The 16,149-nt window shown below is 41.6% G+C and overlaps 1 protein-coding gene and 1 long non-coding RNA gene across 2 annotated transcripts in view; one reads left to right on the forward strand and one right to left on the reverse strand.

Moving 5' to 3' along the window:
• Positions 1-560, reverse strand: part of SLC35F3 (solute carrier family 35 member F3) — a 167,874-nt gene extending 167,314 nt beyond the window's left edge. The window contains exon 1 of the mRNA XM_032102292.1: positions 272-560. Within this exon, the coding sequence (XP_031958183.1) occupies positions 272-324 (53 nt within the window). The 5' untranslated portion in view covers positions 325-560. The remainder of the gene's footprint in view (positions 1-271) is intronic.
• LOC116440921 lies at positions 25-15,281 on the forward strand. The gene is made up of 3 exons (XR_004238803.1): positions 25-198; positions 3,199-3,264; positions 14,708-15,281. It is a non-coding gene; the product is annotated as an uncharacterized LOC116440921 (long non-coding RNA).
• Positions 15,282-16,149: the final 868 nt, after the last annotated feature.

The raw sequence follows: 16,149 nt of genomic DNA on the forward strand, positions 1-16,149 counted from the left end.
GCGGGTCGGGAGAGGGGCGTCAGCCCGGGGCCGCGCTGCCAGCGCCACCGCCCCCCGCCGGCCCCGGGTGAAGTTGGCGGCGGACGGCGGGACCCCTGCCGGCAGCGGAGCCCGCCCGGACCCGCGGCGCCCACAACTTTCCTCGCCGCCCTCCACCGGAGCGACCCCCGGGAACGGGCGGCGCCGCCGCCGACCAGGGTAAGGCGAGGTGGGGCGGTGTGGGGTGTCCCCGTGCCCCCGGCCCACCCGCCCGGCCCCCGGCGGTACTCACAGCGTGGCGGCTTTGCCCCGCGCGGAGCCGTTGGGGAACTCCCGGATCCCCATGGGGAGCAGCAGCGATGGCTGGGGGGCGCCCAGGCTTCCCGGCGGGGCGAGCCGGCGGCTCTCACCGGCCGGGTAAGAGGCGGAAAGGAAGGGAAGGAGCGAGCGGGGGAGGCGGCGCCCCGTGGCAGAGGGTCCCCGGGCTGGCGCTGGCCCCGGCGGGAGAGGCAGGCAGGGAGAGAGGCAGGCAGGGATGGAAGGACGGAGACGGGCGGGCCAGCGCTGCCGTCTGCGAGCCGCTGCCGCCTGCGGAGCGCCGGCGGCGGGGGCCGGGCAGGGCAGGGCGCGCTCCGCGCCCCCCACCCCGCGCGCTCCCGCCGGCCGCCGGCAGGGGGAGCCCCCGGGCCCGCCGCCGCCACAAGCGGCCCTCGGGCGGGGCGGGGCGGCCTCACCTCCCGGGGCGGCCTCACCTTCCTGGGCGCGCCCGCCCGGCCCCGCCCGGCCCCGCCCGGCCCCGCCCGGCCCCGCCCGGCCCCGCCCGGCCCCGCCCGGCCCCGCCGTTCCCACCTCTGTTCGGTGGCGACCAGCTCGGTACAGCGCGGGGGGGCCTGACAGCCCGAGCAGGGCCGGCTCTGAAGTGACCGTGGACCCCATCCAACCAGGACACCCACCTGGTTACCCCCGTAAGGCCGCCGAGGCAGTTTCAGAGCCACACAGCCTTCTATCAACTCACCTTTACTTTTTAATTTTTTTTTAACACACCACCTAACTTAAGTGGCAAACATGCAGTTAAGCTTAAATGAACATGTTAGCATAGATGTTTATACAAAGAATTTATTCACAAATAAATAGGATTAAAATCTGATAATAGATTCTTGGGCAAAATTTGATCACCTAGAAGTAGAGATAGTTGAAGAGTGTTTTGTATATATGTTTCCATATATATTTGGGGTGGGAAAAAAAAATCAAGTCCAAGGAGAAAAGGTTGTTACCTTTCACCACTGCACAAGCTCAGTTTACCTGGAACATTAAACCACTGAGGCATCAAATGTGGAAGTGAAATGGATCAGTTAAATGCAATCTTTCACTGTCACTGAAGGGAACATTACAGCATCACTGCACCATGATCAGAAAGGAAAAGTAAAACAAATACCCAGCAGATGAAAATCAAGCTAATTATCATGTTAAATACACATGTATTGAATAATGCACTAAATTTATTTCCTCTTCAACCCTTATTTTGAGCCTGCGAAGGGGAAAAATGTTTGCTGCTGAGGAAGCCAGTTCCAAAATCCACTACAGGTGAACAGCAGTGGTCCAATAGTGCAAACAGAGAGTAATTGTGCAGGTGTTTGATGCTGCCTGCCAGCAATGACAGAGCTCCTTGCAGGGTACACAAATCAGTGCAGAAGGATGATTTTGGTTAAGATGAGGGGATAAAAACACAATGCTCACTAAATCTAAGTATACTGATCACTGTCTTGCTTTAAGTCTCTTTAGGGCATTTAGGGCAGGAATGGGATTAATCATTTCAGTCAGGCCTCCAAAAGCCATCACTGGACCAGCATTATTCGGTGTGCAAAGTCCATGCTATCTCTGGCTTTAAGTGATGGACAAGGATAGGATTTATTCTGAGAATTTCCTGTAATACTACCTGTATCTAGTGTAAAATTCCTCCATAATTATAGGTCCAGAAAAAAACCATAGTCTCAGAGCCAGCAAAGGTTCTAATAATGAAGCAAGCTGAACACTGTTAACCAGCCAATAGTGACTGACACCTGCTGAGCATTCATCTGCCTCTTGGCACGGGCTCGTGCAAACTAGCGGAGGCTGGTTCAACCCTGCTAGAAATTTTGCCTCCATCACTGGTATGTTTAGCTGCCCATCTTCTATAGCACCAGAGAGTAGCTGTGGAAGTCAGAGACCCTATTACACACATATCCATTTTAATATGCCAGAACCATCTTATTCTTCGATCCAATAACATTTTTTCAGCTGTTTTATTCCTCCCTGGCTGCTGCCATCCCAAGGCGTAAATGAAATGACGGATGGGTGTTTCTCCTGTCATGCAGGCAAGTGACTTTGGACAGCTTGGGTGGCAGCACTGCCAAACTTGAAGTGAGCATGCATCTTGTGAGAGAGGAAAAAAATGCATGGGAGGGAACATCTTAAAGTTCAGTGAAACGTTTAATAAATATGACCTTTCAAAATTGTTGTAAGATGCAACATCTACCAACCGCTACCTCTTAGGATCTTATCAAACCTTGATGTAGATGATGTTTCTTTAAAAATTGCTGGAGACATGCAAGTAAAAATTCTCATGTATATTATTTTAATTACATTCAAGCATTGTAGCTAAAACTGAAATGTTACAACATGGCAAAGGACATTAAAGCAAAAATTATGAGATTCCACATGACTTGGAATTTGTAGATTTATGGAGCTGTTTAGGATTTTGAATACGAGGAGAAGAAAATGTTGCAGTATACTAGCAGTTCTACAAAGTGTAAGAAAAAAAAATTGCTAAGCAGAATATACCTACTTAAGGAATAGTGGGAAAAATGATATGCAACACCAAGCGAGCCACTGTAAACAGCTTTTCTGAACCTTTTATTAGTGAGAGTTTATTACTTTAGTAAAACTCCTGCAATCATTCAAACACAGAAAAGTTAGGAAACTGTATTTTTTTAAAAGGCAGAGCTCTATAGCAAGGGAACAATAAGTAATTATTCTAGAGTGTGGTGCCTTATTCTGTCCTGTTAGATACTCCTTTTTATGTTTTTCCAGACAGCATAAAGTTATATGCTTGACTGATATTCAGCTCTTAAAAGGCACAGCCATTAAGATATATTAGCATTATGTTGTCTACAGTGTGATGCCATATCAAAGGAAAATGTAATTTAAACTGCATTTATTCTCACCTCCCATCAATACTAGCTTGCCAGAAGATTCTCTGGGATGGAGTTTTACATTTATCAAAATACTACTAATTTCATGAGATAGGTGAGTGCATTTTTTTATTTCTCCCAACCCCCACCCCAAGATAACAGTTTTACATTTAAAAGATTCTGTGACGTACTAGACTAAGATAGCAACAATGTTTCATTGGGCAACAAAATAATCACTACTGCATAAACAACAGCATGAAGTTGATGTGTTTCTTCTTCTCCAGTTCATAAAAATCAGCCCTGGGACCTGAGTCTTTAGAAGACAATTTACCTCCCTCCTTGAGAAAGGAGAGACTTAAGCAAGTGCCCTTCTCACCGAATAGTCTGTAGTTGATGCATAGTCCTGCTTCTTAATATTTCTATGTTTAGCACTGAAGGTGTAAGCCCAAGCCATTAATCAGATGTTCCTGCCCCAAGGGTTTTTGGGTGTTGGACAGAAATACAATGTACATGATAAAAGTCCTATATAATGTATGGAAATGCTGTATGGCAAAGCTATTAATTTTCTCTAGCTGGGGTCAAATTTGACATCCACATGAATATAACGTCACTACATAACCCAAATGACTCCAGCTCTATCAATGGGACTAATTGTAGCATGTTCAGATTGAATAGGAATGCAATTTCGAGCATAATTCATTTCACATACAAAATACTTTGAATCAGCAACGACTACAAAATAAATCAGAAACTTTCTAGTCCATCCTAGATATTTGCTTACATTCATGTTTCTAAGTATCAAATACCATCTTGAAATGGTTGAAATAAACCCAGCAAACCAAGAAAAACTGATACAGCAGGCAGAGAATGGCCAAATGAAGACTGAATGAGAAGCAAAAATCAGCCTGACCACCTTTGACAGAATCACCCTTGCTCTCTCAAGTAGAGAAACCAATGCTGTGCTTGAGAGAGCAGTCAGATGAATTTAAGACAAGTGGAAGCAAATTTGTCACATGAGCTCTCCCATTCCTCTGATCCCCCTGCAATGCATGGCAAAACCAAATAAGTGTCACAATTTTTGTCATGACACCTTGCTGAAAGCAACTGGAAAGCTCTGGAAATCACAATGTAGCTGCCTGTTATAGTTAGGAAGGGCCATACAGAGTTAGTGTCCCAGTTCCTGGGAGGTATGCTGCCTTATAGAAAGCTGATTTTAATCTGCTGCTTTGAAGTGGTTGAATATAAACTGTTCACTTTCTTTCTTCAACAGACACAGTGGAAAATAGAATTCCTTTATATTTGGAATGGAAAATAGACCTATTTTTTGTTTTGATATCCACTGTTAGATGAGAAGTGCAGAAACAAATTAGAGCAACTTACCATGTCTTAGTGGCATACGAGCCCTGCTGGTGCCTCTCTTCCCAGTTCAAATCAAAAACTGAAATGCAAAAAGCAGAAAAACAGTAATGTTTCCTTCCTCCAACAAGAGCCCCAAAAGGACTGTAGGAGATGTTAGTGAGAGATTACAGAACAGCAGACCTCTTCATTATCCCATATTTTGAGACACGCCAGAGGCTTCAGTTTCAAAGTCCATCGGTGTGCTAAATAGCTTTGATATCCCTTCATGTTCTGCCATTTCAAGTTATTTGTGCTAGAAGTAACATGCTACAAAACCTGTTAAGGTTAAGGAAAGGCTAGATACTGGTACTGTAAGTTTTCTGTATTTATCTGTGCGTGAGTCCTAGCTTATCCTTGTCCCATGAGTTTGCTGAGAGGCGAGCCAAACAACCAGGGAGTGAGGAAGAGGGGGAAAGATACGGGAAAGAGGATAAAGGACTCCAGAAAGAACGTGAAAGAAAACTTTTATTGGATTTGTGCTCAGGGAGGGAAGTAACTTTAGTGAACTGGAGCACAATATTCAGGTTATGTTTTAAGTTGCTTATCTGGAAGTTGTGCTAGCCCCAAGCAAAACCCAATAATTCTCACCCTCCAGATAAACTCCTGGGTTGTTTTCTAGTTTTTAAGGTGTTTTTAAAGTTGAATATTTTTGATGCAAAAAAATGTGTCACTAGCCTTGAACTGCACAGATTTCTCAGCAGGAGAGATTTCTGAAGAGAAAGGAACACTTGGAAACTGATTTGACAGGCAATTTTTACTTTATAAAATTAATGGCAGCTGTTTGAAGCTGCACGTGTCTGAAACATTAAAAACCCCACAGCTGAATTTTTGATCTATAAGCATAGAAGATCAAAAAAGCATTACGCTTTTGCCATATGGTTCTAAAGCGTGGGGCAAAGCCGCTTACTTCCATGTGTGCATTTTAAGTTCTATTTTTAAGTTAACCCTACTTATTTTTCCAGATCTGGAATTAATTTTGGAAGCTACTATAACTATTCTGTTACACCAACTCAGACCTCACTTCTCTCCACAATATGCAAAATGTGCTCTTTCTTCACCTTTTATCACCTACAATGGATAGATTTCATCATGTCATGGATAAAGACTGTATCTCACTACACTTTTTTCTGGATGTTTTTTGAAATCAAAAGACTTAATTAGAAAAAGTAAATCTGTTAACAGTATAAATTGTTAGTGAGAGCAATAATAAGAACCAGGGACAGACAATTTGCTATGCAGGTCCCTCCTGCAGATTGCAACACCCCTATACACTGCATGCCCACAGAGACACGGATGTTAGCACTGCTGTGAGCCTCAAGGCTGCACTGCTTCTTAGTGGAAAATGATACAGCATTAAAAATGAGTTCTTTCATCTTGTATTTCCTTAGTAGATTCTTTTATTGTGGTGATAAATTTGGAACAATGAGATTATTTGATTAAACTTTCTCAGTCGCTGCTGAATGGACTACCCTGCTTGTAGAATTAATAAAAAGGCCAAGACACCTCATTAACATGCTTGGTATTGAGCTGGATTGGCAGCAGCGCAGTCTAATCCTGCCAAAGGCCATTTGCTGAGGAAAGTCAGAAAGCTTTTAAATCATATTCTTAAAGGTTGAGTCAGGAGAAGATGACCTTGCAAAAGCTGTAGTCCTGAACTGTCCAGAATTCCCTCCAGCCTATTCATGCTAGAGCTGCTTACTGCACTATGTGAATGGTTTCTCCATATGCAGCTCAATGCACCAGGTTTTATTTTGCTGCGCATGCTGATTGGAAAGCTAGATACCAAAGCTTAGTTTTGAAAAAGACACATGCGCTAATGTCCTCTAGCTGGGTTTTTGTGTTTTAGTTGTTATTTTTCTCTTTTTTGGTAGCTGGACATATGCTAGCATCACTTGATGGTCCAAAGGTAAACTTTCATTTACAATAATCGATACAGACACTCCACACCACTTTAACTTATTGCCTCATGGGCTGTATAAGCACATACAGCTCAGAAAGACATGCACAAAGTGGATGGAAAGCATGTGTACATAATCATGCTTATCAAAACACCACAAGATCAAGATTAATGACATCATTGTTGTTTAAAATCATTCATCTGTGGCACAATAACTATAGAACATTTTATTGTCAAGTAAATTGCATTGTAATTCTAATACACAACAGCCTGCTTTGGAAACACTGTTTAGGTTATTTACTTATATATGAAAAGTGAATGTCCCGGGTAGTTAAAACATTCTTTACCTCTGGTCGCCTAGATGGAAATAGCGTTTTTGTATGTAGACACAAGCAGCTGCATTTTTCAACAGAAGCACACTAGTTTCAAGTCATTAAAATTTATGGCACAGGTATCCTCTAAGCTCAATTAATCTACTTCATACTGGTAAAACTTCACCAGCTTAGCAGAGTTGCTTCCCATGTCTATTCTCTGAATTCACAGGTAGGCTCTCATTGTGAAGAGTGGCATGATTTTTGTGATCAAAATTTTTGTGTATTTTCAAAAGAAATGTGACTAAAAGAAAATTTTATTGCAAATATTTTAACTTCTTGTGTTTTTGCTTAAGCTAAGCACATAAAAATGTCTTAAAAGTTCATAGAACCTTGTGTTCCTCTCTTGGTAAAGTTTCTTCTAAAGCGTATTTTTATATTCCTTTTTCTAGGCTACCTTTATTGGTTTTGAGCTAAAGGTTTTCCTTGTATAAAGGTTTTCTTTTGCTTGCGCATGCAAAACTCCTATTCAAGTAAAATTAGGAGAATGTGAGAAAATTCAAAGAAAAATTGAGCCATATTTACAACATGATAAATATTAGGAAGGCAAACTAAAACCTTACATGTAGTTAAGGAAGAGATTACATTATGGTTACATATCTTCATTAGAAAAGGGACACTCAAATTTCTTGCAATACAAATATTGTCCTTGAAGGAGTAATCCAGAGACAAAATTTACAACTTTTCCTAGGATATAGAACTCCAGGGCACTTCAGGAAATGACAGTGCTGTGTGAGACTGAGGACCTGTAAGAATATTTCTCTCCCACAATCTTCTTCATGTTGCTGTGAGTTTTTTAATTATTTGGCCATAGAGATAAATAAAAATGTTAGCCTTGACATTTAGAATCTGTAGTAAATAGAGAAAACAAGGATATTGCAAACCTCCCTAAATGGATTTTTTAATGCCTGCCAGAAATAAAAATTTTAGTTGTATCAAATAGCTAAAAAGGAGAAATAAATAATAATTTTTTTTATTGTCCTCCTGCAGTTGAAATTTCACACATTAAAAAGTTGAAAACCAGCAACTTTTTATGCTTTACTGTGCAATGAAGATGTAATTTTCACCCTTTGTATCTCACATGGGATTTTTATATTGCCTTGAATGCATTTTTATAAACATAGAAAAGGAAATAAAACAGCCTCTTTAAAATACAGCCATTGTTACTGCCTGAACACTGAGCTACAGATAGTGTTTTGCAATACTCCAGTACTCATACACACTTATAACTAGGGTTTTAACCCTCAGCTACTACTAAAATTAATGTCTTGTAACCGTAAATATATTTCTCTACTAAAACAAAACAAATACTCATCACAACACATTTTAGCCTGTCTTTTGACATCACCTAGGGAAAAAAATTGTATTTATTCCTTTAGTTGTCATATATAAAAGAGCCTTTTTTTGTGCCTTCTACTCCCACCAGCTGAATTCTCAGTTACTATGATACCATTCAAGACAAAAGCCCACCCACACAATGCAGTTATTGAGGTGGCCATGCTGTTCCATGCCTCAAGTTCACTTTGGCTGCATTAGTCCATAAAAAACGACCTTGTCCTTGCAGACCCAAGTCAGGCTCCCTTCTCTCCCTCCTCCAGTAGTTGTGGATGTTCTCTGCTTTACCTGGTATAATATTCCTCAATATTATACACAAGCAGGGATATTGTATTGTCTGTAAGTAATGTACAGAAGCCATTTTTTAAGCCTGATTTTAACAGCCAAATTAAAAAAAAAATCAGCAAAAATATTCAGCTCTGCTCATGACTTTGAAGAGATATGCAACAAACATGCAATTTACCAACAGCAGTTTTCCATCCCAAAACAGTGAAGTGCTTTGCTTAGGTGTGTTTGCTGCAGCCTCCATCAGCATTATGGAAGTAGCAGGACACACACGTCAAAGCATGAATTCAGTCTTGTCCATCTCTTCTCCACAGCAGAGACATCAATCTCCATTGCTCACTGGCAGCAGCTATTTCATGTGCTTGGCCAAAATCACGCCAGTAAAAACACAGACTCAATATTAGATTTTGAGGGAAGTGCTGCCACTGTTGCTGCTATTATACCATTTAATGTTTTGTATTGCATTAGGCAATAGCTACCTTTTTACTTGCAGCCTCCTTGCTTTTTCCATTTTATTACATTTTAGTTGTCAAACAAGATTGAAAGGAAATAAATCCTGGAGCTTGTGTAATGACTTGTTTTCCTTTTTCTGAGTGTCCATTCTCTGGTTCAGTATGAATGCTTTTTTCACCCCCCTCCAGAGTTATCATTTCATCTGATAAAATTTAATTACTCTTGGTTCTCATGCTTTACCCATGGATGCTCATCAGCTCTATGGCCTATGAGCCGGCTCAGGGCTGCAGAGTGTTACCTGTGTCATAGCCTTCAGAAATGCAGTTTGTAGCACTAACTTTTGAAAAGGTTCTTTGGTGACATTTTCTAAAGATACAAATGAAGCACAAAAGAGATTTCCATGCAGCCTGCAATGCAGGGGGGTGTTAGGAGGAGCACTGCTTGCCTGCTTCCATGGCTCCAATTTCACCACGTGGAATCATAGAATATATTGAGTCGGAAGGGACCCACAAGGATCGTCAAAGTCCCACTCCTGGCCCTGCACAGCACCATCCCCAAGAATCACACCATGTCCCTGAGAGCATTGTCCCAATGCCTCTTGAACTCAGGCAGGCACATGAGTGAGGCAGTCATCAAAATGACAAAACAGAAGCAGCCAAATCACAAGGGAAAAGTAAAAAACACCAAGAAAAAAACCAGCACCTCCTCCCACTACTCAAAAGCAGAAAAAGAAAATTTTGGGATGAAAAAATTGTGAACATCCTTGAGAATTCATTAATATAGAATCCAAATATCTGAGCATCATACAAGAGGACCCATAGTTGTCCACCAGTGGTAACAATTATCAGCATGCCATTTTTTAAAAAGTTCAGCCTTCCCTCTCTTACCTTATTCTAGAATGGGCAGGATGGCTGCAGAGCTCCCACTTACCACCTGAGATCCATCTTACTGCAGGGGTTTGCATCTCATGCCATCTGTGTTGTGGTATTGCTTGACACACACCAACAAGACAAGCAAATATACAGTGGAAAGATCAGTGAGACACCAACTAATCTGATTTACAGAAAGAGCCTGTGATATAAAGGAGATAAGTAAGACCTCTCATGTGGCTGTGGCTGAGGATAAAAAGGTAACCATTATATGGTTAACTGATCTATTATATTTTTTACTTGAGTTTAACAAACTTCTTTGTTAAACCCACACTTCATCTCTATACCTTTCCTAAGCAACTGTTGATTTTATTTGGTTTTAAGTTACTTACCTACATAGATTCATTTGTTGCTAGTGTTAAGCAAAAGGCACAAAGAGCTGAAGGGATGATAGGAAAATGTCCCCCGAGAATTGTGCAATTCTGCAATATGAAACTGCCCAGGTATATGCCAGCATGCACATGTTCTTACCCTCTGTTACTGCTTTCCCAATAAAGTATATGTGTCTGCACACACACACTTAGCTTCAGACCATGGCACTGATCAGCTCATTCTCCAAGCTGCTGTACCAGCTGTGGGCCCCACTGGAGTCTGCTCACATGGGGCATTTTTGCCATCTTCTGCAGGAGCATGATCAGGCCCTAAATAAACAAAGGAGCTAGCTATAGAGATGTACCAAGAGATTTATCTACCCCCCCCTTCCTCTACCTGGGATCAAACTCAAGCATGAATTTTTTAATAGAAGGACAGTTTTGTAGTCCCTGGCCTCTTTGACTATCCAGGTTTTTAAAAACAGCCCATTGGTTCCGTTCCTTTTGAAGTTGTACACAGCAGGATCATTAGCAGTAGAGAAGCAGACAGATGCAGTGCTCAGCGTTAGGTTCCCACGGTCACCATAACAACATTTAGTAGGGATGCTGAGCTATACCATCACTTAAAATGAGACTGACAAGTGCTGCAGAGTGGTGGGCAGGTGACACAGCTTTTGTTTGGAGGCTGCTCTCTCCAGCAGTGAGCCAGGAACATGGAGAAGGATCAAACAAGAGGCAAGGGCACTCTGTGCTTGACAGAACAACTGGAAACTTTCAGCTCAGCTTGTCTCCTGGGAAGAGATGAAGCTTTGCAGACCTTGGTAATTAATTGTGCAGCTTCTAGTTCTGGCTAGTCTGCAGCTTCTTCTCTAATTGTCAAGCTAGAGAAACTTCTGCAGATGATTGTCTTCTTTCCTCTCTTCCCTCTGCCACCCCAGCTCTAATGGATCATGATTAGATGCAAATGTTATGAGCTCGGTTCAGAATTTGATCTTCCTTTTCTAAACATATTATTGGTGGCAAGTGGTGGTTGAGAAGTCATATAAGAAAAGTTTCCTTTTTCTCCAGAAACTAGATGTTTAAACTGTGTTTTATTAATTTCTAGGCAATTATAAACATTATCAACAAGAATTAACAGTCTCAGCTTATCTACAACAAGATAACAACTTGTAGCACTCAAAGTCATAGATCCTTTCTGGTGGCACCTCCTTGACTGTGAAGTGTGATAATCCTTCATATTGGTTTCTTAGTTCTAGACTGTCAGGCAAGATAAATGGGTAATCAAGGACCTGGTTAAAACTGCAAAACAATTTTTAGCAGTATGTGTTTTAAGTTGAACAAAAGTGATTCCCATTTGAAGAGAAACAGTAAGAGATCCCTGAAAGGCGACGCTGGATGCTTCATGGCAGAAGGTGGTAGGAATTGGTAGCAACCTGCATGTCACCGGTTCTTCTATGATAGTGTCTAGCCAAGAATCACTTCTATCAACCCAGCATTTCTCAGTGCTGTAGGTAGCTTCAACTTTATCTTTTAGGTTATGACAGTAGAGCATATGATAAAGATTTAGTTAGTATCACCAAAACCTTGTTTGACATAGAAACGAAAGCCGAGTTCCTAGTTCTGACATCTAACCCATGACACCAAGTAAATGGTAGTGCAGCTTCAAACACACTCTTTTTACAGAACTGACAGTAATCCTGTAGACTTCACTATAGGGTCACCTTGCATGATTTGTCCAAACTAAAAAAAAACCCACCCAAAAATCCATAAGTAACAGTCAAGTCAGGTGAGCTCATCTTGGAGGTAAGAACAGTTTGACATTCAAACAACAGCACAAGAGTTTGCTGTCAGGAAGAATGCCGGGGGGGGGGGGGCAAGAATAGAAGAGGACCTTAATTTAGGACTTGCTTATTGGCAAATTTATGCTGAGTTACTGTAAAGCATTATTTGTGGTGACAACAGGCACAAGCATCAAAAGGGAATCCCAGTGGAACGAGTTTTGGTGCTATATAGCATCAAGACACTAGGCTGTCTCAATAGACATAAGTGAAAAATGGCATTTCTTAGAGTTTGGAGAGGTTAATTTCAGCGAAGCCTACAGCCTCCAGGTGGTGCAAAAGCAAGGCCCTGAATGGGTGAATTTATTGCAAAGCTCCATGCAGAAGGTTCTTCTGCTGCCACATTTTGCCACACTCAATTACTAGCACTTCTTGTCCATACAATGAAATATATTCATTTGTTTAAGATGTGATAGTATTAGCTTAATAAAACACGTCTATAAGATTCAGAGTTAGAATGAAAATGAACAATACCAGACTGACACAAACCTCTCCATTCCACCAGGTACATGCTTGTTAGAATAATACTAGCTTTGTTTTCCATTGTTCGTGCATCTATAGTTTTCCACTGCTTTGAAGATTATAATGAGTATATTGATTTTCTCATATCCACACATACAAAACTACAATATAGCTCTGCTGTGAAAAAGCTCTGCATACTAATACCCTAGCTGGTGTCTCAAGGGGGCTGCTTGTGGGCGCTGATCTCTACTTCAGGCTAAAAGAAACTGAGCCTTCTTTTTAGGGTAAATTAGAAACATGACAGGGGCTACAAAGATACAGATCAAATAACTCCAGTCATTCTAAAAGCCAGCACTCCATGCTTATGCCAAAGCAAACTCTGAGCTTACTAATTGAGCAATAGGAATCAAAGAGCAAGAACTTTGGAGTAGAATGAAAAAAAGTGTACTTGTGCATCTCAGTACTCAACATGTGATCAGAATAATCTCCTGAAACAGCAAAATGCTTTGGCCCAATGGCCTACAAAGTGCAGTAGCATAACCACCACTGCCCCTAAATATGACAGCTATTGGTCACTTTAATCACATGGACATCATCTGCTTTCATTAGAGGTTTTTTAAAATTTTATTCTACCACACATTTTGGAAACTTTTGAGAGATGAAATAATGATGCATGCTGGCCTTTGACTTGGTGAACATGAAAGTTAAATGTAGTGCCTTTTGATTATTAATTGCAGAGTTCCTTATAGGCAGTATGATCTGAGAGCAAAACAATTCTAAGAGGACAGGCAAAGGTAAATTCTAAACAGAAAACCAAAGAATCAGAATAAAAATTATGGATAAAAGCTCTAAGAAAGGAAGAAAAACATTGCAGAAGACAAAAATATCCTAGGATTCCCAGGCTGGCTGGGACTGTTATGTGTCTTTTTCCATGCTGCTGGTGTTGTTCATCTAGTACCTCCAGCACTTCTAGGTAAAGCCCATCAGAGCTTTTTTACTGACATGAGGGTATAAAAAATTAGATTGGCTTCTTGAGTTCTTGAGCGCTTGTGGAAGCACTGAAGTTTTATGTTAGCACTCCATACCAGGAACAAAGAAAACTCCATCAAAGAACAGAATACCTCATGCCTTCATTCTGACATGAAGACAATTCTTTTAAAACATGAATATGCCTTTCATGAACACTCCACATTTATGTAGTATATCAATCAGTTGTATCTAGCCACTTTTCTGATTACCCTGTCTGCAGCTTTCACCATGACTCTTTCAACATTTCTCACTCTAAAAGAGCAGGACACGGGTGTGTGTTCACCTGTCCTGTTTCCTGGAGAAATCCTAATCACTTATTCGCGATTAGCCTAATCACTAATGAGACAGTGTAGAACTTCAGGATTGTGTGTTCTTCTCCTTTCACTTCTCTCCCTTAATGGCTCACTGACCATACCTGAACAAAATAAACTAATAAGCTTGATTGAATGAACGTTCATCTTCTTAAACATCTGAGACACAGCTATAGCACTGAGCTAGGGAAAAAAGTGAGATTTAACATCCTCCAGCACACATTGGATGTAAAAATATGTCTCCCACTTGCACTGCTTTTATCCATCATAATCTCCATCCTGACATTTTAAAGTCAGCAGATGTATGTTCTAGAGGGACTAGAATCTGCTGCCCAGGTTCTTAAAATGTAACTACTAACCCAGTTAGAAGATGAATATTTCTTCTGGATTCCAAGGAGGTTCTGAGTCAGAGTTGTACAGCTGAGATTTCTGACCAAAGGAATGCTCACCAGCTTAAAAACAGCAGCTTCTAGAATAGTGCAGTGCAGTGTCTCTTTTTCTTGCATATTCAAGACTTCAATCATCTTTATCCAGCACAGAAATTCAATAAGAGCTTCAGAACTGACCCTTGATCAGATTATAGAGGTAAAGTCAATGTGAGAGGTAATCTATTTTCTGTTGCACCAGTTCCCCTTGAGGATTACTATGGGCAGACATATGAAAACACTGTTGGGGTAGCACCTCTGGAATAACATAATTAGTTAAAAAGGGAAAAGTAACTGTGCAAGAGCAATTACAGCTGGAGAGAGGAGTGAGAATATGTGAGAGTAACAGCCCTGTAGACACCAAGGTCAGAGAAGGAGGGGAAGGAGGTTCTTATGGAGCAGGTTTGTTGGCAGTCCCCAGGAGGAGCTCCTGCTGGAGAAGTTTGTCAACAACTGCAGCCCATTGGAAAGATTCTCACTGAAGAAATTCACAGAGAACTGTCTTCCATGGCAGGAACTCCATCCTGGAACAGGGGAAGAGAGTGAGGAACCCTGAGGAAGATGCAGCAGAGAAAACATGATGAAGTCTTCCACAGCCCCCATTCCCCATCCCTCAGTACTGCTCATGAGGAAGGAGGTAGAGAAAATCAGGAGTAAAATTAAGTCCGGGAAGAGGGGAGGTATGAGGGGAAGGTATATTAAGATTGCAGGTTCTTTTCTCATAATCCTGCTCTGATGTGTTTTGTAGTAAATTAAACTGATTTCCCCAAATCAAGTCTGCTTTGTATCTTGCAGTAATTGTTGAGTGATTCCTCCCTGTCCTGATTGCAACCCACAAGCCTTTCATTATATCTTTTTCTCCCCCTTCCCAGCTGAGGAGGGGAGTAATAGAGCAGCTGTGGTGGGCTCCTTGTGTCCTGCCAGTACCAACCCACCACATTTCTCTACTTAGTCATCAACACAAAAGAATTTTGGCATTGAAGAATATTGAGTTACTTGAATTCTAATAATTGTTTTCCTTGCTAGAATGTCAAGGCTGGCACTGACACATGCATACTCTTCATTTACAGGGAGAAAATGCATTTGAACAGAAGGGAAAGCAGATCAGACTTTGCAATACTTTCCAAAATACCATCCACTTGTCTTGGCTAGATGAGCTTTTATCAAGATCTTGTAAAAAAAATTTAACAGCATTTTTTTTCTCTTGCCTGCTTTGATCAGTTGTGAGGAAATTAGAAAGGCCATCACTGTTCAGCCTTAGCACCAGAATCCTATTGAGATGAATGGTGCAATTAACACTTCTGAAAACATTTGTTTGACCATTCAAGCAGTCCAGAATATCATCTTTCTCCATGTAAGCTTTTTTATAGTTGGCATTTATTAATATCAGTAAATGTCAGAGACATTAAGTAGCAAAATCGTTCTAATTTTCAAAATGCAACCTGTAGAGAATTCTTTTCCTAACAGGACCACATAACTTTTCACTGTCCTGGCCTGAACTGGAAACTTAAATATCATTAATCTGCAGGTAGAAAGACTGCATCCAAGTTTTGATTTTCAAAGCACATTAGCTTAACAAATTAACCACGTCCAGTTCTGGGCCCCTCAGTTCAGGAAAGACACTGAGGTGCTGGAGTGTGTCCACAGAAGGACAATGAAGCTGGTGAAGGGTCTGGAGCACAAGTCCTGTGAGGGCTGGCTGAAGGAGATGGAGGTGTCTAGCCTGGAGAAAAGGAGGCTCAGAGGGGGACCTTATGGCTCTCTACAACTGCCCGAAAGGACGGTGTAGCCAGGCGGGGGCCAGTCTCTTCTCCCAGGCAACAAGTGACAGGACAAAAGGATACAGTCTTAAGCTGTGCCAGGGGAGGTTTAGCTTGGACACGAGAAAAAAAAATTCCTCACAAAACGGGTGATTAAATATTGGAGTAGGCTGCCCAGGGTAGTGGTGGAGTAACT

Source organism: Corvus moneduloides, chromosome 3 (genome assembly GCF_009650955.1).
Source record: "Corvus moneduloides isolate bCorMon1 chromosome 3, bCorMon1.pri, whole genome shotgun sequence".
NCBI lineage: Eukaryota > Metazoa > Chordata > Aves > Passeriformes > Corvidae > Corvus > Corvus moneduloides.